The following is a 25,188-nucleotide window of genomic DNA, read 5'->3' as shown; positions in this document are numbered from 1 at the left end:
GACTATATGAGAAGAATTTTAAGTGCCGTATATACTAATGGTTTATTGCATTAACATTGTCTATATGAAATTAATTGACAATTAATTGAAGATAATTTCAGCAGATTCCGTATTACGATAATGAATCGTCAGTCATGTGTCATTCGTCGCTTAATTAAACCCGCGCAAATTAATAATTTTTCGAAAATGGGCTGTGCAACGTAAATTCGACGTAAACCGAGAATGTTACCAAAAGAGTCTATTTCGCATAACTGCATCGTATGATGATGGTAACTAAAACTAGATTCATGCATCTTGCACCGGTCACGAATCTCTCCAAACTCACGAATATCTCCCGTGTATTATAATTTGAATCGCACTCCGATATCACTCTCGTAAATCAATCCAATCAGGAAAGAATCGACGTTGCACGGTTCCCCACTCATTCAACTTCTCTCATCCGGCTTCTCTGTTTCTCTCTTTTTCGCCCGCCTATCTGTCTCTGTCTCTCCCCATCCCGCGCCACCACGACGCTGCACCCGCGACTCCCCCGTCGAACCCTCGGACGACCTCGACTGACCTTGAACAACCTCGAACGACGCCAGCAGTTAGCCCGCCCGATCCTGCGATCAGCGCGACGAACGCCGCGGTCACGAGCGGATCAGTGCCGATCGCCACCTCGACCCCGGTTAGTCTTGCTGCCGGTCCGCTCAGCCCGCCCCCGTTGACCCTAGCCGCCGGCCAGGGTACCCATCACGAGCATCCGCCCGGGGCCGCCCCCACGGCCAAGGTCACGAGTTACCCAGCCGTGCTGAAGGGTAGAAGCGCGGCCAGTCCGCCGAACCCGAACCTGGTGCCGTCCGGCAAGATCCCACCCCCGGTGCCACCGCGAGGCACGGGCGCCTCGAGGACCAGCAGGTCCTCCGAGGAGCACCGGGCAGCCGGCACCGCCACTTCGACATCGTCGTCGGTGACTTCCAGCCGAGGTGATGAAGCAGCCATAATCACGAGATACCGCTTGCATGACAACCCGAGCAACCTGCACCACCTGCCCCTATCACCCGACTGTTCCACCGCCTCTACTTCTATCACCACCGCTAAAACCGTGACCTCCACTGTCACTGCTGATACTACTTCTACTACTGCCGCTGCCGCTGCTGCTGCTGCTGCTGCTTCTTCTTCTTCTTCTTCTACTAAAGCGATCTCAAACCTCGCGTTGCATGCCCGTACAAAGACGTTCGACACATATCGCGTCACACATCGCGACCGCTCTGGCCGAGAGGTTGAACGTGATCGGCTGATGAATCCTACTAAGAATAGGGGTATCCGAATACCTGACGAGGACGAGGAGTTTGTCAGCGTAGAGAAAGTCGAAGGCGCTTACTTCATTAAGACCAGCCCGCACCCCTTCAGACCGCAGAGAGGAATTTACCGATCAGATCGCTGGGGTGGTTCCAAAGAGGCTACGAAAACTGGAGATTATAGAGCCTCGAGGAATGCTGAAGAGAGGAAGAGCACTAAGATGGATCATGTAGCAAAATTCACGTACCCTTTGAATCCAGGTTGCCAAGCTGATCTGATCAACTACAAGATGTCGCGAAAGGACAAGAAACACTCCGAGACATATTACGAAAGAATGAAGAGGAGGCAGAAGGACCTCGAAGCATCTATCACGACCATCACGACAATATCACGTCGTAAGTCAGTGGAAGGTGCGAAGGCCATAGACACGAAATCTCACGCCAAGAGTCAATCCGCTGATGAATCGACTAAGCGTAGGATATCGAGATACGCGTCGATTAAGAAGAACAGCACGTTGCTGCAAAAGATCCGCAAGAAGTCTAGGAGAAAGAAGCGACTTGCACCGAAAACACCATCGAAAACACAAACTCCTGGAGCTTTCAATGGGAATTCGTGCACAGAAGAGAAAACGAAGACGGAAAACAAGAGATTGTGTTCCAATACTGATTCGAGAGAGAGACGCAAGAATGATGATTATCAAACTTTTTACGAAAAAAATAAAGCAAATCTTGAAGGTGAGAAGAGGAAACCAGCAATGAGATGCGACAAGACTTCTTTTACCGAGAAGATAAATATTTCTGATTTAAATCGTGAGCAAGAAAATAAGAGAGGCGGATTCAAGGGAATCTTCCCGAAAGATTACCGCGTTGAGGCTCGAAGTAAGCAGAGTAAAGTAGTTCGTGAACAAATCAGCAAGTTTGATCAAACTGATCAGACTAATTTAAAGAAATTAAAGAGAATTCCTGAATGTAAAGACAATCAAGATTCTTCGAAGCTCGATTGTAGCGCAGGTGGAAGCTACAACAAAGATACTAAAAAAGATCATTCGACAAGTATAAATCGAGAGCCACCGCGAAGCACAACCAGCAGGGAAGTATTTGCGTCTTCCAGTCTCGACAATATTAGAAACGGGAGCAGTGACGTCGTGAAATTTTCCGTTTCCGAGAAGGTGAAGAGCTCCGAGAAGATCAAACGGAATGTGAGAGACGAAGCTCGACGAGGAGACATACATTTGTACAACTTTGATCACAAACGGAAAAATGAACTTGGAGCCGTCAAACAAAAATTTGCACTACCTGCCGATCAAACCCGATTGAACCAAAGAGAAGAAAAAATCAGCTCGAAAGCGAGAATGCTATGTACTGAACGCGAACAACAAATATTCAGGTCGTTTTCAAGCGGCCATTGCAACGATCCGTCACTAAATCCACGAGAATTTGGAAGACTACCAAACGTCTCATTTTTGCATACTTATCAAAAGACGATCATTCACGTAAAAATATCTCCCGGCCATTAATTACTTCATTTTAACATTAACACGTATTTTAGATTTTCACGAGACTGAATAATAGCAAAAAAGAAAAAATTGTGTTTTCACAACAGATACTGATACGATTTTAAAGAATGTCGGGTAAATCTACCGATTAGCGAACCCACCTCCTATCATCTTGTCCTTGACATATATTATAGAGGTCACCCTCCTGAGTGACCTTCAAAAGGTTTTAGCCGTCGGTCGTTGTTTACTAAAAAGTTATTAACAAAAGAAGTTTAATGATTTTGCACGAATTTTCAGCCGTCCACAACAAGCAAAAGGTTATATTTTCCGAAACTGGAGCCCCGGACACATACGCTCGGTTTCAGCCCGCTTCGCGGGAGGGCGGGGGGCAGGGGCTTCGCCCCCGCCCCCCGCCAGAACCAGTGTAACAGATTTTACCGTACAGATTTTGATCACCTGGTACACGGCACGGATTCCGGCGGGGGGGGGGGAGGCGAAACCCCTGCCCCCGCTCTCCCGCGAAGCGGGCTGAAAACGAGCTGTCCGAGGCTCCAGTTTCGGAAAATATAACCTAACCAGGTTAGATTAGGTTAGTTTAGGTTAGGTTAAAGCAGAGAATACTTTGTATTTAACTGTTTATGCTTTTGGTTAAAGTGAAGAATACTTTGTACTTATATTAAAAGAAACTATTCTATATATTAACAATTCACTGCTTTAAATGACTTTCCTTTCTTCGTTCATATACATATTCGTCGTTTATATCTTTCAATATTCAAATATTTGCAAAATTTCTTTTGTTAATAACTTATTCATAAACAACGATCGACGACTAAAACCTAGTGCGGGTTATTCGGGAAGGTGACCTTTGTAATATATGTCAATATTATGTTCTTGGTTCGCGTAGACAGCTGAAAATTCGTGCAAAATCATTAAACTTCTTTTGTTAATAACTTTTTAGTAAACAACGACCGACGGTTAAAACTTGCACAATGTTACTCAGGAGGGTGACCTCTATAATATATGTCAAGGACAAGGTGATAGAAGGTGGGTTCGCTAATCGGTAGATTTACCGAATGTCGATAATATCAAATCGATAACGATTCTCGATTGCGAGCAACGGCTGTATTCCAAAGCTGCCTTATAAGGGATAACTGTAACTTCCAGCCTTATAAGGAAGAGTCACAGCTTTCATCTTCCTGCACTGGACATTAGCCACTCGAAACAATTTTCCCTTCTTCTGTCACTGCTGCATGGCAACACAAGCACGCATTTGCAATTATTATTTCCTGCGTATCATCCGGTCTCATGTATCAGATTGAGATAAGAATGTTTCCGGTAGCCGTCGATAGTCATTGGAAATACTGAACTGTGTCTTTATTGTTGAACGTTCCACAGTTACTCTGTCGGATAGATACCGATGAGGATGCAACTAGTTTATTAGTAACTGTGTTGACTAATAGACTAATTTTCCTGATCTGATTTTCCCACCACGTCTCACTGTCAGTCGATTTTCAGACGAAATCGACGAGGTATCGTTTATGTACAGTATAAATCGTTCTCGAATTCTGCTCATTGTGCGAGATTTTCGTTATTGTGGTGTGGCAATTTTACGTGGTGTGATTTGCGATTAATCGATGTCTCCCTAACGGCTTAATTGTCATTCGAGTTGGAAAACAAATTGCATGCGTAGATTCCCATTGGCATCGACGACGATAAATGAACGCGACGCGACGTTCGCAACAGGAAATGAGATCTCGCTTATGCCGTTATCGATCTCGGATTGTTTGTCTGTTCAGCTAAACTGCGTTTCTTTATTAAGTAGTGGTATTGTGTACGTACACGTCAACATGTTCTGAGATTTTTGTTTGCAAATTGTCCGTTAAACGATTTATCTCCGGTGCTTGCGTGACGTATGTCTGCATCGACACAATCTGCGCAACACAAGAGGACATTTACACACAAGTACGTTCGTAACGATGATGTAACCACTAATTACATTAGTTCTTTTGCGTAATCTTATTGCGTAAAATTCAGCCTCATTAGTGCCTGTATTCCTCAAGTTATACATAGTTCGCTTGCTATTGTGTTCTCTAGATTTGTGTGGGTAGAGGGTTTTACAGTGACTTATACGCTTGAGATTGTTCCCGTTATTTCTGCATACCGAACACTTTGTTTTAACAACAGTTTTATTTACAGAAAATTTTACATATCCAACGTTCCTTAGGAAATTTCGCGATAATTATGTGTAACTGTCGCAGAACTGTGTGACAATTGTGAGACAAAATTTTAATTGTTCTTAGCATTGTTAGCTTGCTTGCTACCTTAAGGAATGTTGGAAATGTTATTTTGTCCATATACATATTTATAGTATTATATATGTACACGTAGATGAAGAATTAAATCTTTGTAGAATTAGAAGAGATGTCATTACTGTCTTTTAAATGTAAGGAAAGTTGGCACCAATTGATTAGATACACATGCAAAATAATTCACAATTTCCTATTCAATTTTGGAATTTGTACGTTAACTTTGAACCTTTTATATCTCAACAAAAGCGAGTCTCTCTTTTGTTTTTATAACTAAATATAAAAACGACAAAATCGATTTCTGCAACTTTGCATAGAATCGAAAAATATGTTTAAGTCTGTTTTTGCAAATTGTAGAGACAAGAAGACACATCGATGTTTCGAAAGGTTTTGATAAAAAGATTGACCGATCCCGAAAACGCTGTTCGAAGCAAACCGTTTTCTCTACCGTAATTTTCTGCCAAACATGTGTTGTCTTCAGCCTATAAGTGTGATTCTGCGTTAAACAAGCTCCTTATCCCGCTCATTTCTCCACCCTTGCCTATCTTAGCCTTCGGCTAGGGCGTTATTAATTAGGGCTAATTGTAGTTGCGCTTTTTGTAGGTGGCACCCTTCCTTCCACCTGCTCCACCCCGCCTCCGCCCTTTGACGACGCAGTCCGCTCGAACGACCAAACCCTGGCTTCCGGTGGTCACCTTCATCAAAGCGGCCCGACCACCATCCTCGCGAGCAGTCTGAGCTCGACTCATTCCAAGCAAAATAAGGTTGTTCATCACGTTACTCTCACCAAGACGTATCACGATACTGTAAGGTGAGTAGTCTTCTGTGTTAATCTCGTTGATAATTTTAAGATACCTTTTAACCGTCAACCAGTCCACGAAACTAAGATTTTATGTACTTATTTGATTTATTAGAATTGAAATAAAAAATTGATCAAAGAAATTAATTCGAGTAAGAAAATTCTTAGCAATCAGAATATGTAAAACAATTTCTAGAAATAGATATTATGATAATAAAATAACGGTTGACGGTTCAATTGATCGCCTGATATCGATAAGACACGTATTGAATCTTTACACCGTTTTGCAAACCTTCTTTTCAACATCTTACCTATCCTGAGATGGGTACATTTAATTTTACGCTTGTCTTCCGCACTTCGCACGCATCTAAACGATGATCTTCTTTTGTTTGCTTTGTCACAGCAACTTCAGGAAAAGGAAAATGTTAGTATTTGATTTCTCACTTATACACACGCGCGCTCGCTCGGTTGTTGCGCTGTTGAATCTCAAGTGAATTTGTCCTCAGCATATCGGACGTACATTTGGAGAGTAGCGGCAGCGGAAGCGGAAGCGGCGGCAGGGAGACCAAGTCGTCGCTGAGCGTCGAGAGCGGCGGCAGCAGCCGCGGTGGCGGCGGTCTCACGTGGACCCCGCCGGCGGGCAGCGCCGAGGGCTCGACCCCCACGTGGACCGAGGGCACGCCGTCCTACACCGAGAGCTCCAGCAGCGGCGACATAGGTAAGTTACTGTACGCGCTCAACATCTACTATGGCTCCTGAAGGGCATCGCCACCTCGGGGACCTCAGCTTCAGTCTACTTCTTGCCGCTACTTTCCCTCTTTTCTGCCTCCCTCGAACGCGGTAACGGGGGCATCCACGAGAGCAAATACGTGGACGCTGACTCGCGGTCCGTTTTGTAACTGTTGTTTAGCTGATATTTTGTTTTTCGAATAATTTCAGGAGATTGAGCCACTTTTGTAGAATTTGATTCACGCTGACTTCATATTGTATTTTGTATTACAATACATTTGAAGCTCTTTTTTATATAATATTGTTTCTCATAGTGATATTGGTTGGCTGGAATAGTATAATGTTGACGAATACACGTTACGAATCTTTAGATCTTTTTAATGTAACCATCATGCGGAATACAATACCTGCGAATTGGACAGTTTGAATGTCTAGTTCATGAGAAGATTTGGTCATTCAGAACACATTGGACAGTTCGGAATGTGCTACAAAATGTACACCGTACAACGTAGCGTACATTGCTATCATCAAGTTTGCAAATTCATGTATCATGATGCAAGCAAATATCACCGCCAAACCGGCGAAATAAATATAAAATCTGCGTCAAAAATAACGGATTAGGACTAGTTTAAAATATAAATTGAAAATCATCTATATAATATTCTTATTAATTTTTTACCGTACACATAATTCTTATTTACTGTCATAATATTGTTTTGAAAGTAAAACAGATTTTTTAAGATCAAAACGCGACGTGATCCGACTGCGGTGAGATCAAAACTAAAGATCTAATGTCCGTACTTAGTAATTGTTAGTTATCTATGTGTAGTAGATTACGCATTAGAATGATTACAAAGAATGTGAGATAACTATTTTATTGAGGAAACTCGTTTTATTCTACGTGAACGAAAATAGAGCATCTATTACTTACACGAAGGTGACTGCCATAAAGGAACGATGAAATACAGCGTAGCGCACTTTGCGTTAAATTGCAATTTCCGTCGCTTTGCGTGTTCCATCTCGCGTATCGATTGCGGCAAGACCAATTATAACGAAGACTGCGAAGTCGGTCGTGCTGGAAAAGAGAGCTATAATCAACATTATTCTACCTAGTTCTGTCTAGCTGATTCGAAGGAAGCCTTGTTAATATACGCCTGATAACTTTGCGACACTGAGAGAGACAATAAAGGAGAAAACACTGAGAACCTCACTCTCTCGTCACTCTTCATTGAACCCCGTCTCTGACACGCTCTGACATTATTTTTCTATATTTCCATCTCTATGTTTTTCCGAGCTTCGGCAGTTGCTTGGGACCGCTGGGCTACGAGATAAGTTCCGATCTCTCATTCTTTTTCTACCGTTGGCTCACATACGCAAGCAACTAGTTCACACGCTTCTTCCCATTCTGCATAGGCGACACGACTTTTAGATTTGCACGATGTTTCCACGTTTCGTGATGCGATCCGCAGATTGCGAAACCTCGAGAGAGATAGAGGGACACGCAGGAGTTGCATGCGATCATTTATACAGGGAACGTTAATACAGATTGCACGCACGTGGTCTCACGTGACACCCTGTAATGCGATAAAACGTTTCGAGATTTCCCGATCTAGCTCAAGCTTTTCGCAATCTCTCTAGCTTCTTCGTACATAGAATATAGAGCTAGCTTGGAGAATCGCGCTATCGCTCCGGGATACCTGTCGCCTTTCGTTAAGGCAGCCTACGAGGTCGAACGATATCTCTTTTGCACCATGACGATTGACGATAATTTTAGGTTGCCCGACGACGCCGATCAAGGGTAACCAGCGTCAGGACGATGGTGGAAGGATCGCGGCCACTGTGGAGGAGGCATTGGCGAGTCTCACGACCGAGATGGTAAGTCCTCGCTTGTTTTACTGACCGATCGGACACGAGAAGGTACAGCCGAAGCAGTGGAGAATCATGATAACGTCATTACAAAATTAAACGTGTTAAAATTAAAATGAGAATTAAATTAAACGTGTATCTTGCGATGCACATCTATATAAGATTATAATATTTATTAATATTCACAAAGATATAATTTGTTAATTTTCATTTACGATTTTATCGATTTATCGCCGAGTATATCCGTCTCTCATATACACAGTAAAAAATAAAATGTTAATTTTAACATTTTTTGCATGTCCCAGAAAGTCCACTCTAAATTTTAAGTTAAAGTAACTCATTCGTCATATGTTACTTCTTGACAAACTAGAAATGTTAAGTAATTAACACAATACTTTACATTTATTTTTGTTATTGTAACTTTAAGTGTGATGTAAAAATAACGTACAAAGTAATTGAAAACTACATAGAAGAGAAGTTACAATAACTCATCAGAAATGTTGATAGAACATTTTCGTTCATACAATATGAACATTTACTTTTTATGTTATATTAACACATGATAGTAATTATTTCAACTTAAATTATTTTTGATAGAAACATTTAATTTTAGTAAATTTGATTATTTTATATGTCAAAGTTCATAATTATTTGAAGATTTACTTTAACTTCTTTTAGAATGTTAAACTGACTTTGTGACATGTTGATTGTTTAAAATTATTGTGTTAAAAGCATTTGAAATAATATTCCATTTCTAAGAGACATACACAAAATGTTAAGTTATGAAGTTAACATTAATGTAACATATAAAATTGTTATAAAAATAATAACATATCAGTTGTATGTTAATTTTACATTGAAGTAGTAATCAAAACATGGCAACACAAGAAAATTTTAACATATGGACGCACAATTTTTAACGGTGTACATGCAACATTTTACACAAATGTTTTCACATAAATGCAATGGTGTCATGACTGTCCAGCGCCGCCGCTGTATACTTTCACGAACAGACGATTTATACGAGATGGTAAGTTCGCTGTCGTCAGTGGCCGATTGATCGGACTATTTAAACGTGTTCCCCTTCCGAGTGACCGAGGATTACCGTAAAAGACGGACGGCGACGTGTAAACACCTAGTGAACGGTAATTGCGTCGTCGTCGTCGTCGCTAACTGCGTTTTTAATCCCCGTGAACGTTCTCCCGAGTGCTTCAGAATTTTCCTGAATTTTCTCCTGTGAGTTTAAGTGTCAGAAACCGACTAATCGCGATCCGCATGGAGCGTCCCAAGCCAAAAGTATGAAAATTGCAATGAAGAAACAAACACGCTCGAAAAAAAAAGAAACAAAAATGATGCCACTGTCGATACATTCTCGAGATGCCTCGCGTTCATGCTGAGACCGCTCAAACAATCGTGACGAACGCGTCGACGGTATTCCCCATTACGCTGCGACACGCATTTTATTGAAAAGTAGGTAAATAAACGTTTTATCGCAAGCCCGATGACTGACGAAACGCGAAAATATGCGCGTAAAGTTTACGCGTCAGCATGATTTACGCTGCACGAATCGCTTCTCGCTTCTCGAAAATTGCGTCGAGCACGCCGGATCTGTTTAATGTGCAATTCTGGCATAGTTTTTTTTATTAAAGGAGAACATGATTATTGTTCAATATTATCCAGTTATTATTTAAAACTTGGACTAGAGGCTCGAAACAGCTCGGAAGTACTCGTTGTATTATTGAGCAGTTTTGGAGATGAGAGCTACCACTTTCGGTACTCTCGAAGGAGAGAACAAGCCTTTCTTAGCTGATGAAATTCATTCTGACAGAAACGAACGGCCGCTTTGGAACGCTCCATGCGAGAGAGTCAGACTGTCTGAACGCTTTGTCTATTTCCCTGAATCAGGAGATACTGCAGCGCGAGTGAACGCGCCACTCTCGTCCTCCTCCATTAATCTCCGTTACTTCGCGTGCAACATGCTGTGGATAATCTGCACCGTCGTAGCGACGAATCTTCGAGAGCGAAAGAGAGAGAGAGGTGGAAGGAGAGAATGTGCGAGTGAATGAATGCGAAGGAGACACAGAACGATTACCCAAGTACGGATTAACCCTTGATTGGTCGCTCTAGAGCAGGTTGCTAACTATGCCCGGTGTAATTTGCTTTTCAAGCTACCTGACAGTAGCAACCTTGTCTAACTTTTTGCTGATATTGGTATCTGTATTGGTACTCGTTACGGATTCCTGTTCTGTCACAGCTCCTCTTACTTTCCCCATCATTTTAATCTCCTGTTTTACGATTAACTGAAGGCATGTTCACGCAATGGCGGACGGTTGCACTTGGAAACAAAATACGCGAGATTTTTGTTACTAAAAATTTGGCCAATTGCCACGAGGCAATAATATAATGTTCAAAGCTTATTCGATACAAAATTCGGTAATTATGTACTTTAACGGACCCAGCCCCGATGACCTTGACCTTGACATATGTTGTCAAGGTCACCCTCCTAAGTGACCTTAAAGAAGTTTTAGCCGTCGCTCGTTGTTTGTTAAAAAGTTATAAACAAAGAAAGTTTAATGATTTCGCACGAATTTTTAGCTGTCCACGTGAAGCAAGAACATGATACTGACATATATTACAAAGGTTACCTTCCCGAATAACCCGCACTAGGTTTTAGTCGTCGATCGTTGTTTATGAAAAAGTTATTAACAAAAGAAATTTCGAAAATATAGTGGTTATTTTGAAAGAATATTGAATATTGAAAGATATAAACGACGAATATGTATATGAACGAAGAAAGGAAAGTCATTTAAAGCAGTGAATTGTTAATATATAGAATAGTTTCTTTTAATATAAGTACAAAGTATTCTTCACTTTAACCAAAAGCACAAACAGTTAAATACAAAGTATTCTCTGCTTTAACTTAACCTAACCTAACCTAAGCTAAAATTCCATCAAATATACTCTTTCGTAAACGTATATGGTATCGTAAAATTATGCTTTATTCATTAAACATTTTTGTTAATAACTTTTTAACAAACAACGAGCGAAGGGTGAAACCTAGTGCGGGTTGTTCAGGAAGGTGACCTTTGTAATATATGTCAAACTCAAGTCCTTGCTTCGCGTGGACAGCTGAAAATTCGTGCAAAATTATTAAACTTCTTTTGTTAATAACTTTTTAACAAACAACGAGCGACGGCTAAAACCTCTTCAAGGTCACTCAGAAGGGTGACCTTGACAACATATGTCAAGGTCAAGGTCATCGGGGCTGGGTCCGTTAAAGTACATAATTACCCAAAATTCTGCCAACTTTCAATTCTGCCAAAATTTGTTCGATTTGAAATTTAATAATATCATATGGGCAAAAATGTGGCCTTCAAGTTTTTCTTTGCCACCCGAGAGCCTGTATCTCAATTCGTCATTGTCATTGTTTCATTTGATCGTAGAACTCACTTGATCGCACGACTACTTAAGGGTTAAAAACGGAGGGCAGTGCGAATAGCTTTATCGAGGATCGAGGCGAAGACGTGACTCCATCCGGAGTCAAGATCTAAGCGGTAGCTACCGATCATTCCATTTCGACCACGCGTTTCAGTCACTATGAGACACCTGTACTTAACGCGAGTCTCGGGCATCTAACGTGCACTGATGAGTGTAAGACGTTCGTCTCGATCCGCGACTTTTAGTATTAATCTGTAATCTCGACATGTATACCTGTATACATAAAACATGGGCGATTATCTCACTCGGATGTGCTTCCCGTTATGATAAGGGAACACTTCGATATCCTTATGGGCATCCTTAAATCTTCCTGGGTATAGAAGAGTCAATATCACTATATGGTTACGTATCTAACAAGAAAGTGATAATCGGCCTACAGTACTCGATAACGCTTTTGACATTGTTCGAAATCGGCCTGGGTAGTGACTGCAATGCCACGTGTCTCCAGTTTGAAAGTCTTCTTCGAGAAGCGTCGCGCATCGACTTGCCAGAACTGAGAATGCGGCTTTCAGTCTTTCGATGTTATATTGTCGATTACTGGGACATTTAGAAAGCAATCTTTCTTAAGCCCGTTTTAGACTGTATAATATATTGCACAAGATTTGATGCAATTTTTAAAGCAAGAAATATAGCAGAATATCATATCCAAATTGCATGTGTTTCATAAATTGCGCAAGATATTGAAAACGTGCTCTATTCCGAGCAATTTTGTGCCTGCTGGCATGCGCCAGTTTGTACGTTTCGAGAGCTGTTCTTTTTAGCTGAACTGTTCGTTTTAGCTGCCTGTACTAGTGCAGAAAGAGCCTCGAAAAAGAATAAACTTTAATTGTTAATTGTTTGTTTATGATTAGTGCAAGTTATGATAATCGCTTCACTACTCCCCTCTATTTATTCATTTTGTTATACATGTTCCTATTAATAAGCACGCTATATAACGTTCCTCCATGTTTGTACATATTGCGTATACAAGTGCAAATCTTGCATCAAATAAAATGTACAGTATAAAACAATACAATTTAATGGCAAGCAATTGAAAAAAATTTGCTCACGAAATTGTGTCAAATCTATTGCATAATAGCACAATATATCGCACAGTCTAAAACGGGCTTTTTCTGCGTTCTTTTCTTTAACATCTGCAAAATATAATATGTCGAAAGGATTAAAATACGACATGGAAAAATAGCATAAGACAAGAGTATCGAATATCGAATATCGAACAGTCTACTTGAATGGACAGCATGAATGCGATGAATCTTGTTTGACAAAAAAATGAAAAATTCAGATAATCGAATACTAAAAAAATAGAGGATTGTAAAGCAGGTCAGCAAGGTACACGCATACCTAAAGAAAGAAACAATCGCGACGTGGCATTCCATTCATTTCCAGCCGTTTTTCACGCGTATCCACTGTTCGCACATAACTCATGCGTATTTTTCCTCTAATCGAGTCCTCGCCGTCGATGAACCGTTATCGTAGGCTCACTACTAACACACGTGTGGGATGTGTGTGACGCCACGCAATACGGAATACGCGTATATAAGCGCCGATAATAATTGATGCGCGGCGAAATAATGCGGTTGTAAATAAAGTAATGCTTGCGCATAGTTCGGCTAGCAGAGGGCCCCGCGCGCGATTCCTTTTTATTGCGGTTTAGTTGGTACATAGTTATGTACATGTATCTATATATATATATATGTATATATATATATATGTATATACAGGGTGGCCCATTTTAATTTATACAGTCGATTTTTTAAAAAACTAAAAGAGATACGAAAAAATATTTCAGACAGACATGTCACGATTTCGAGGGGGACATAAGATGATACCATTGGTTTGACCTTGAATAGTCGTTTGAAGGTCACGCGAAGATCACCTTCAATTTCTTAAATTGAAACCCCAACTTTTTATTGCAGATTCTTATTCTCCATCGAAAAGTAAGTAACTTTTGTCTGAAACATTTTTCCGAAAAATGTCATCTTATGTCCTTAAAATGATCTTCAAGATGAGTTTTGAGGACATTTTAAGGACATAAGATGACATTTTTCGGAAAAATGTTTCAGACAAAACTTACTTACTTTTCGATGGAGAATAAGAATCTGCAATAAAAAGTTGGGGTTTCAATTTAAGAAATTGAAGGTGATCTTCGCGTGACCTTCAAACGACTATTCAAGGTCAAACCAATGGTATCATCTTATGTCCCCCTCGAAATCGTGACATGTCTGTCTGAAACATTTTTTCGTATCTCTTTTAGTTTTTTAAAAAATCGACTGTATAAATTAAAATGGGCCACCCTGTATACATATATACATATATATGTGTCTCACGTTTTGTCTCTGGCTCTGTATGTATCTATACATACACACACGTACGCACGCATAAAACGCGCGTGCACCGTGTACACCACGATAATACAAATACGACGTGCGTGTACTCGCGAAGGAATCGTCCCGACTTGCTCCTCCCGCATTCTGATGAGCCTCGGATCGCAAAGCCACCCCCGAGAACGAACAAGAGACATGTATTTTTTATACATATAAATTTTGCCACGAATTCGACGAAGAACCCCGGCGTAATATTCGGCGATCGCAGCAAACAGACATATCAGAGGATTGCCAGGACGAAGGAACGTCCCGCGTCTTGCAAAATCTCGCATCTGAACGAATTTCTATTTTCAATATTTTTAATTGTACGGAAGCTTGCAGCGAACATTGCAACGTTGCTGCAACATTGCTGCGAGCTTCCGTGCGATATGGATAGCTGCTTGTATAGCGCAATAATCTTTTCGCCAAGCAGAACTTTCTTCCGAGAAGAGATAAAGCTGTTAGATACCATTGAAAATGATAAAAAGCTGAAATCATTGGCCTCGCGACATGTTAAAACATGACGATGATGGCATAAGATGCGTTATTTGCGGCGATGCATCCCGATAGTTAAATAGATTGTTAAATAGAGAAAACCTTTGGCGATAGCGTAGCTCAGCGGCAGTGTATAGCGGAAATTCGCGGCATACGTGATTAAATAAGTCTGCGAGAGGCAAGGCAGACTTATTGTTAGCTTAAACCATTCCTCGGCTCATCCGAGGCTCATCAAAATTAGGGTACACTCGGATGCGTTAGATTGCCGGTGCTGTGTTATACGCGATAATACGACGCGATTAGAAAGACCGGCGAGGGAAGAAAGGGACTTATAGAATAGTGCCGTGTACGTACATGCAATACTCCGTAGTGGCAGAGCATTGTGTGAGATGTATAATCGCGTTGCTATAATAGTACACGTGAGAGTTATCGCGACCGTTTTGAAAGGCCAAAATGTTGTTCAACTATACGTATTAATTATCGTAATGCGCTTCTCTGAAACAAAGTCGGTGTAAACATTTTACGGTGAATATTGGCGGTAAAATCTCGCCGCATCTCGGTATTAACGGAGGAATCGAGCCGTCGCGAAATTTTTCTTAGACCGTACACCTCTTGCTTCATCTCGCAATTTCCTCGCGTCCCGTATCGCTTCTTCCGTGTCCTCGCACGGGACGATCGAACGGACGACCGATGTCGCCGATCAAGCAAATGCTCGAGAGCGGACCCTGTCGATCCTGATACATTCCAGTACGAGAGATTTCGTTTGTATTTTTTAGCGGAACACGTACAACGACGAGTGCGAGAGTTGACGGTGATGATGGCGCAGATGATATTTTTATGGGCCGACTGGTACCTCGTGAACGAGGTCGACGCAATCCACGAGAATCACTCGAGTCTCTTACCGTGGATGCAGATTTTACTGCCGGGATAGCTTCGTGACACAGTAGCTTTGTTAACTCGATACCTCCTTCGCGGGTGTTGTACTATTATCATAATTGTTAGGGTCTCGACCCCGCGAGAACGTACTAACAGCGTTAGCAACCTCGAAAGTGTGATATTTTTTTAACATATCCCCGCGAATTGAATATTGGAATCCGGATTGACGCTGTCAAATCGGCCGGCAAGTGAAACCTTTATTAATCCGCACGTGAAATTCAGGGACGATTGAAATCGTAATAGTAATGAGAATGTGCGTGCGCGAGAGGAAGGTGCTGTGTTGCTTGGTAATAAATTCCATTGGGATTGTCCTAACGTGATGTGTGTCCGTTTCTTGTGCAAGCAATGGAGAAAATCGTCTGCCGCTTTATGCAATTTTGTTTTCACGTGATTTTCAGCGATTGTTCGTGCTCAGATGCTCGCGTGCACGTTCCTTCTTCGATTAACGTAAATCTTCCTTGCTTCCAGAGCGTGTGACACACGCAGATGTTTCCCTGTGTGCTCCGTGTGCGCTTGCACGAAACTGACCTGTTGATGCCGACCTGTGAAATATAACATTTGTTTTATAAGTTTTCAATTATCAGCCCGTTTGTAACGTGTGATTAATTAAATCAGGTCAATGTGCTTCGCCAAGGTACAAGGTTTAGCAAGTCTTGTTCTTTTGTTTGCTGTTGCATCATTTTCCGTCGAGAACGTGCCATTTAACATGCCATATAAGCAAGATGTTCTCTTTACGTTCCGATCCGATCGTGCCGCGTTTTAATACCAGCCGTTTCTCGTAATAATTTACGATCGCAGTAAAAGTACTTAAGGATAATTTTATTTCTACATCGAGGACGCCAATCGATACTTTCAACTGTTGACAACATGTAATTCACGAGTCATGGCTTGTCTCTTAATTCGCCCAGCAAGACTCCGTCATTATCTTTTTGCGCGATTACGCATTAGTATTTGATACAAATATCGTTCGAATATCGCAGAGTTTGAAATCGTTTCGATGGAAGTAATTTTCAGTAACGATCGAAATGTCATTCCATGTTCGCGTTTTATTTTTCATAGAATCTCGAGAATTTACAGTGATGTAAGTGAGAGATGAAAATGATTCAGTACTCTTGTTTCTGTGTTCGAATCATTCAGAGCCGAACCAGCCAAGACGGGCGGCATCAATTGGAGCAAAACACGTCCTTTTCGTTTTATCGTCATATCAGGACGAGTCTGAAGCGCAATGGCTCGAACCGCTATGCGATCGTGAGGAACATGCAAAGGGCGTTAAACGTACGACGGGCACCGTGACGCACGCAGGGTCCATCGGAAATGTAAATTATTGTTCGCGATCTTGAAATCGCAGCATTGGAAATCAAGCAAGTCTGAAGCTTGAAGATCTGAAAGGTGGTTGGATTGGAATCGAGTCGCATCGAGAAGCGAATTATTAGTGTCGATTTAATGCGAGATTGATGATGAAGTGACATCTTCAGACAATCATTACGCTAATCGGCGAATTTACAATTACTCTCGTTGTATAACTGTTGTGTATTTATCGTGTATAGGCATTAATGCGATTAAAATGCATTTGTAATCCGCGCGAGGCAGGATTGGAAGCAAGGAACAAACTAGAGATCACTGTACTTAAGATATCTTCATGATTCTCGCTTGTTTTTTTTATTTTTAACGTTTGGCGTACTTCGTAATTTCGGTTGTAATAATGTTGTTCAAGTGATAACGGGGATACTCAGCTTCGAAAGAAAGAAGTAGCTAACGCTTTTCCAGTATACAAGCACGTGTTACTCGCATCACCCTGCGCGATGCTTGCGCGCAGCATTCATTCCTACTTTGACGATGCAGGAACAATAATCGCTGAGAATCGAAATTAAAGAAATACTTTTATCATGTTTTTAGAAACGTGTTTTTTGAAACGTGCGAAACTGTGCCAAGGATTTGACAAGGCAAACGTAGACACGTGCTTATCGTGGTCTACTAATCCACGTGTATCTTCCGTTTCCGCATCCGCGCGTTTATCACGTCATCTCAATGAGATTCTTTTTTAATGTTACTTGAACTGTAATTGAATGAGAACGGTAATTCGTATGCTCAATTAATGTATCAGTACAACTTAATCTGTTAATTAATTATACTACCATTGTTTTCCTTGAATTCCATTGAAACGCTAATAATATTGTGGAGAGCTGTATTGGTGCGCTTGAATTTAATTGACGATGGAAGTATTTTGTAACGGTTAACGGAGAAGCATTTTGAAATAATTTAATCCCTTTCTTTGCGACCAGCTGACGCATTCACTCTTTCCGAGGCTAAACTGTTGTTTGTAAAGCGGCCAGTGGATCTTCATTATTACAAAGCTCACGCATTATGAAACAAGTGATGTATTATTGTGTAATATAACAATCCACACTTCTGGGTCTCCAATGTCTTTGCGCAAGGTGTCGTAGGAGCTACATTTTCTTAATAATTCTTGCATTTTCTCCGACTCTTTTTTTTATATACATTACCCGTCTCCGGTCCGCTTTGCGACTAAAATGATTCTTGGATACTCAGATGTAGTTGTGTGCACAGCATGTATTGTATTATATTTGGAGAATTTTGGGGGATGGAAGTTGGGTTGAGAAGTCATACGTCAATATGGCGGATCGGATGGCGATGGACCAGCTGCGTCGATTTTAAATACAAACGCTTGAGATACGCGCGTTAGACTTTAAGCGAGAATTTACTCGACACGCTTCTTCCTCTTAATTGTTAAACTACGATCCTCGACGTCAGTGTTAGTAGAAGGAAATATTGCCAGCCGAGTTCGCGACAGCTGGTCCATCTCTCTCTCCGACCGTGAAATTACCGCATAATAATGTTAGTTAATTTCAGTAAAATAGAGCGATCGTTCAATTGTGTTGTCACGAATGAATTGTCACACTTTAACCAAGAGATGTTCGGCAATATATAAATATACATATATTATTTACTGATATTATTTAAATAAAGTAATTATTATTATTATTATTATTCTTAAGATTACTGCTGTTATCGTCGTCGAGTGATTTATAGTATTTGGCCCTCGTATGTCGCACATCATCACATTTTTCACCGACATTTTTCTCCTCCTCTTGTTGCACTCATGTATTTTTCGGCATTGAATCAGCAAAAAGAAAGATACGATTATCTCGAAAACGGCACCCTCTGCTAAAACATGCGGATGCCTTATCGAAGATCGACGTTTGAACTGTTAAAACACGTTTATCGTTATAAAATATTAAATTGATCATCTTGAGAACGATTGTCTAGAGTACTTTACGCTCCTCTTAATCCCCCCCCCCCTTAATCGGTACGATTTATTTTTGCTTTATTTTAACGAGTTTCTTATCCTGATTTTTTTATTTGCTCCCTTACAGACCCACCTGTAGGCAAACACGAACACGGAGATAGTTGCGTAAAAAAAGAGCGAAAAGAGAGAGAAAGAGAGAGAGAGAGCGAGACAGAAACGATTGCGGAACACGAATATGACTGGCCTGACTGGGCAGTTGGTGCATTTAGAAATCTCTGTGTGTGGTATTAGTATGAAAATGGCATTAGAATTATCGATGTAAGTGCAAACATAGGTATAAGCACGTGTGCTCGGAACTGTTCGAGGTGCCGTCGACATATCACACTGAGAGAAAAATTTCCTTCGAGATATAGATTCCGTTAGAATTTTTACAAGAACAGCTGAAAGGTAAAATGTTGTAAATGCAATACTAAGGATAAAATGAGAATCATTTAGACTTGTGCAGGAACGAATTACGATTCTCTGCTCTGCCATGAGAAAAAATATTTTCCTCTCGGTGTTTTGTTATTTTTATTGTTTATTCGTGAGAAATTTATTATTTGTTGATATTTATCTGATCTGAGCATAATTCCTTAGCAATGATTTCATGGATTGTGAATGTTCGATCTAGTACAAGTTTTAGAATTTTTCCAGAGACATTCTAGAAGAGATGTCCTGGAAATATATTGTCTCATAATAATGCATAAGCGATCTATATAATAATATTAAAAGCAATAACGTTGGTTTTCTGATGAGACAATCGTTTCGGCAGACTTGTATCGTCGTCAATTGGTAGAAATTGGAAATTGCACCTCTTGATCTACCTTCGGCAACGGGTACACATACTATTCGTTTAAGTTATTTATTCTTTTTTTTTGCTATCGTATGTACTGCCTTACTTATCCATTTAAGGTATTCCTTCGTGGCTATCGAGTGCACGCAACGAGCATTACTTCCGTTAAGTTAATTCGCGACTTTCACATCTCTGTTTCCTGCTTAGTGGATCTGCTTAGCGATCCTCCGCCCGAATCTCTCTCTTTTATCCTCGAAATGGTTTACACGCGAATAAATTGTCCGAGTAGCGGTGTTTTACTTACGCGAATCATCCAATGATCGAGACGCGTGTCATCTTACTCGCACAACAAACAGCTTGCCGCACTCGATAGCGTGCGCGTTTGATGCGTCCTCCGGGAAATAAATCCGCGAAACGTGGACGAGAGCCGGAGATCGCAAGTGACGAGAGACGTAAAGTGCGCTGGAAGGTGTCAGCGGCGAGCAGTGATTACCTCAATTGGTCCTGGCATAGATATTCTAATGCGAGACTTGCCTCAATTGCCGCGAGCTAATTGTCACAACAGGCACAAGTTCCTGTTGCATATCTTTGTCATCGAATTCGTCATGGTAATCGCATCGTCATTCCGCACGCGCTCGCGCATTTATGCTCGATATTCTCCGCGTAAATCTGAGCACTCCCTCGACCTTACTTAAGGGGGGAGCCTGCTTTAGAACGCTGAAAATAAGGTATATTTTACGGATTGTTTTTGGAGAAACTATACAGCGGATCATTATAAAACTTTGATGCATTTATTAGTACATGTTTAAAGATAAAAAAAATTATTTTTTTATTTGAATGTATCGCTTGTAGAGGTCGTCCTGGAGAAATCTTAGTGCAGCCGCGTCGCCGGCATTGCAAATTGCTGAGCATTCTCCTGCCTCCGAATTTCGTCTAAACTGAAAAATTGAAATATGTTCTCGTTATTTATGAATTCCCATCGTCGATGAACCAAAGAGAGAAGAAAAAAGTTGAAAAGTGCCAAAATGGTGGAGCTTAGAACACAAAAGTACGATTTTTAGGCAAAGTTGTTGAACTTTTTCATGCAAAAGTAATTGTTTAACTTAATGTTTTTATGAATATTAAAGGTTCATCGACGATGGGAATTCAGAAATAACAAGAAAATATTTCAATTTTTCAGTTTGGATGAAATTTGGAGGCAGGAGAATGCTCACCAATTTACAATGCCGGCTGCACTAAGATGCCTCCAGGACGACCTCTACAGGCGATACATTCAAATAAAAAAATAATTTTTTTTATCTTTAAACATGTACTAATAAATGCATCAAAGTTTTATAATGATCCGCTGTATAGTTTCTCCAAAAACAATTCGTAAAATTATGCCTTATTTTCAATGTTCTAAAGCAGGCTCCCCCCTTAAATCATCATTTAGCGTGTCACGTCGCCTACAGAGCTGAACGGCTACAGAGCTGAGCTACATTCTCCCTTTGTACGCTACTTGTACGATTTAATTGAAAAGCATTCCTTCTTCTCGCACTTACGATCTCCTTTCTCAAATTATCCGGTTCGAGTCTTCTTCCTTGCATCGTTGTAAGCGGACACTGGTTTCTTTTGTATTTCCCGTTTACGCAGTATTAAAATTGAATTGTTTCCCGAGGTATAAGAAGCGACGGTCGCGTGAATGCGATCTCACGACAGCGGCAGGCTACCGATTGCACTCCAAAAATGATGGTCCAAAAGTAATTTGGGAATCGAAAAGTGGCTACAAGTCGTAGGGAAAAAAATGGATACACAGCTAGCATATAAGTATGATAATGCAGTAATTGAAAAGGGCGAACGGAATATGGTTACTGACCTCTCGACAATGTGATTCCCCCATCACGTTGATTTCTCCGTTACCTTCCTTTGTCTGTCTTAGTCTGATTTCATTCAAAGTATTCTTTGACCTAGTTCTGCAACTTGATTAAGAAATAATACGAATCTCGTAATTCGCATAATTCTAATCGATTTGTTTTTAATAGAAACTTAAGTTATTTTTAACAACGTTAATTACTTTTGCATCGTATTATATTGGAATGTTTAATGTACAGTAAGGATGAAAAGAATCGTTACAAAAATGAGGCTCACAGTGCCTAAGAATTCTTCGTCAGAGAAAGATCTTTATGTATTATATATATTATTCAATCGTAATTGTCTAATTAGCATAGTGCGCGATTAGAAACGTATGAGAGGCCAATAACACACCGTGCGCGTTGTAGCGAATTTAATAACATATAGAGAATACCGAAGAATCTCAGTATCAAGGATTCGCGTATCACTTGTGCAAATGTAACTTGTGCAAATCGAAACAATTAATCTCTAATGTGGGTGATATTTATGCGAGGACTCGGCACGCTTGAAACCGCATTCAAGTGTCGCGGCCGATGTTCGTTCTGTACATATTTACAGAAGGATATTATTATCTGCATGTATAAAAAAATATATTTATATATGTGTATGTATAAAAATACGAATAGCACACATCTAGGAATATAAGTATATTCGGATATTCGGCAACAAGCGCATTTTGTGAACAGACCAATCGAGAAACATCAATTGTATCTCAACAAAGAAACATCAGTATACTTAAGATCGTTTAATTTTAATTCAAACGTGAAAACACGAGGCTTCTGATGATTTTAATCAATAATTTTAGTTCGCGATCAAGTATCGCTCTGTTCATCCGAAGTACGCTTATTATCGAACATCCTCTGTATGCACGCGATCATGCGTGGTGTCTTGCATTTCCTCTTTTTTTTTCTTTACTTTTCTTTGCGACGTCTCGATACCTCATAGGCGGATACATTAGTCCAGCCCACTGATGTACGATAACGAAGAATAAATTATTGTTGCGCCCTATTTATTTATAACGGAAACGATTTTTATCTTTTTTGTTCGCCCAGTTCTCCGAAACAAAAAGAAACAATTCCCAAATGTATCCCGTCACAAAATCCGATATCTTCAGCGCAGCGGATGATTTCTATTAGTAATAATAAATCACCGAGAGAGACCGAATCGCAACATGTCGCCACGTGAAAGGTGAGTATGCAACGTGAAGAGATTCGTAAAAATAAATAAGTGATTTATGTCGTGTTATCCACATTGTGATGCACACTGGCACACTTTTCGAAAAATTCATCTATTCAAGAGAATAATGCATATGTACTGTACATGTATATTTATATCAGTAAATAATTATATCCCCATGTTGAGCCCCGAGAAGAACCTCAAGTCATCTCTGCGCTGTCATCACCGTCATTATTTAAATTAAACCGATGATGATCCTGTGCATAATAACGTTCGATGCGCGTCGAGGAGAAAGAAGAAGCTCTCCGCTCTCGGAAATTAACGAGGAGCGATCAGGCAGGGGCTAACGAGACGGTGACTCAACTTACCTATAACGGCTCACGTCGACCAGAAGATAGAATTAGGACGAAGTTTCAAGCTGGCTGCAACGTATTCTGCATAAGGTAAGTATTATTTCACATCGTCTACTGCACGCCGATCGATAAACAAGACCTCAATGAGGCCGTTGATTTACGAGGGAAGATTAATCGATCGTCAAAGTGCTGAAAACGCTTATGCCCGGCAATTTACTTTCACTCGGGATATTTCGGGTACGAAGCTCTCTTAGGTAGGACCCCTCCTCAATTACGTAACATTTCCGATTCCGTTAGACGTGCTCTCTCGATTCGAGGGAGACCTACTTTTCGGGTCTCGGGTGCATCTGGGAAACGCAAAAGCAAGTAGTTTTGTCGGAGAATAATTTTTCTCCATTAGTATCATAATGATCGCAGGATCCCAATAAGTAAGCGATCTCTTCTCGCACGTCGAGTGAGACTATGATCGCGTTTTCCTAATTTGTAACGGGCCGTAATCGCGCACTTTCTCAAACCGCTTGCGCTAGTTTCGCTCGTACCTCGCTCCTGATGCACGGCAAGCTCGAAAAAATCTGGCGAGACGCAAGAAGGTGAATTAAAGTTTGCTGCGAGAATGCTAAGAGACAACAGATGCATCATTATCGATAGTGCATTTTTCTTTATTTCTTTTTATCATTTCAATAAACATAAATATTGACCTGAAAGCTATAACATCAATCGTCGAGTTTTGTACCATCGCGTTGTTAACGTGCCATTTCACGAATTACACCGATAAATAAAGTTATTAGACTGGCAAGAGGGAAAGGGGACTTGTTTATTTTTACATGATGAAACGTTTAACAGCACGCGAGGGAGCTTATATTTATATATACATAGTTTAAATATAGTGTAAAAATATATTCCGACGCACCGTTTAGATCGCGACAAGCAGACGCCTGCACGCGTCACAATCATCGACCTCCTCGGATGATCGGTGTTTAAAAAGCGTGCTCGGACGCGAGCGCACTCGAGCAAGTGCTTCGAGAGGCCCGACCGTATATGAGTCAAGGCTGCCGGGGGACCCTTACCTACTTTTTCCTTATATGGTACTGAACCGAACCGATGACTGTAGCTGATGAGATATAACGGCCCCAATCCTTACGCAAAGAGCGCGCCGCGCCTGCCGATTTCGCGCGGAACTTTGCGCAAATTGCACTCGAGAACTTCGGCATTTATTGCGATAATTTATTGCTTTGCGATATATCGCCAACGTGTCGTGATAACGGAGGAGCGACGTCACCTTGCACGAGATCAGTCGATCTCGAGGTGGATCAAATAGCTGTTGGTCCTAGGCAGATCGAGTTATTATATTACCCGATAGGAAAGAAGAAGAACGAGGGAAAAAGCTGAGAGCCTACGGAGGAGCCGTTGCGGATTGACCATGACACGAGTTGACTCAAGGAGATCGGGTGGAGGTAACTATACGTTGACCCCGATCCCAAAATTACCAGCGCGGCTGGTTCCTAGCCGGCTTCTTATTGAAAACGGAGGTGTCGTTTTTCGACGGTCTACGTCAACCTTGCCTCGGCATTGCGCTCTCACTCCGTTTATAGGCAAATCCTGGATCAATCGTTTAAATGTCTCGGCCGCGATAATCTCCGTTAAACGGGTGACTCACGTGGTGCACCGTCAAAAACTACCTATACCTTTGACGACTACGTGAAATAAGTGAATTATTTATCTCGTGAAATGTACGACCAACATGCATTCTGGAGGAATAAAGAAAAATCGCTTTTTTCCACCAAATTTCGATTAGATTTTGTTTCGGCAAGTTTAATCAACCCTAGCTTCCTACACTTTCAATTTTCATAGGCTTTCCACACTGGGGTACAGGCTACCCCACGTCGAACATTTAGTTAGAA

The 25,188-nt window shown here is 40.9% G+C and overlaps 1 protein-coding gene across 12 annotated transcripts in view; it reads left to right on the top strand.

Annotated features, from left to right (window-relative positions):
- The window catches only part of LOC105286595 (phosphatidylinositol 4-phosphate 5-kinase type-1 alpha), a 36,269-nt gene extending 16,690 nt beyond the window's left edge, over positions 1–19,579 (top strand). For 4 of the 12 annotated variants that reach the window (XM_026973476.1, XM_020034034.2, XM_011351646.3 and 1 more), the window contains one exon: positions 588–2,859. In XM_026973476.1, the coding sequence (XP_026829277.1) occupies positions 588–2,797 (2,210 nt within the window). In that variant the 3' untranslated portion in view covers positions 2,798–2,859. The other 8 variants (XM_026973483.1, XM_026973482.1, XM_026973481.1 and 5 more) reach the window with 7 other exon arrangements.
- The last annotated feature ends 5,609 nt before the right edge of the window (positions 19,580–25,188 follow it).

The sequence above is a fragment of the Ooceraea biroi genome, chromosome 10, assembly GCF_003672135.1.
Source record: "Ooceraea biroi isolate clonal line C1 chromosome 10, Obir_v5.4, whole genome shotgun sequence".
In the NCBI taxonomy this organism is placed as follows: domain Eukaryota; kingdom Metazoa; phylum Arthropoda; class Insecta; order Hymenoptera; family Formicidae; genus Ooceraea; species Ooceraea biroi.
Note: the sequence above shows the minus strand (reverse complement) of the source record. Positions and strands in the feature narration are given on the sequence as shown.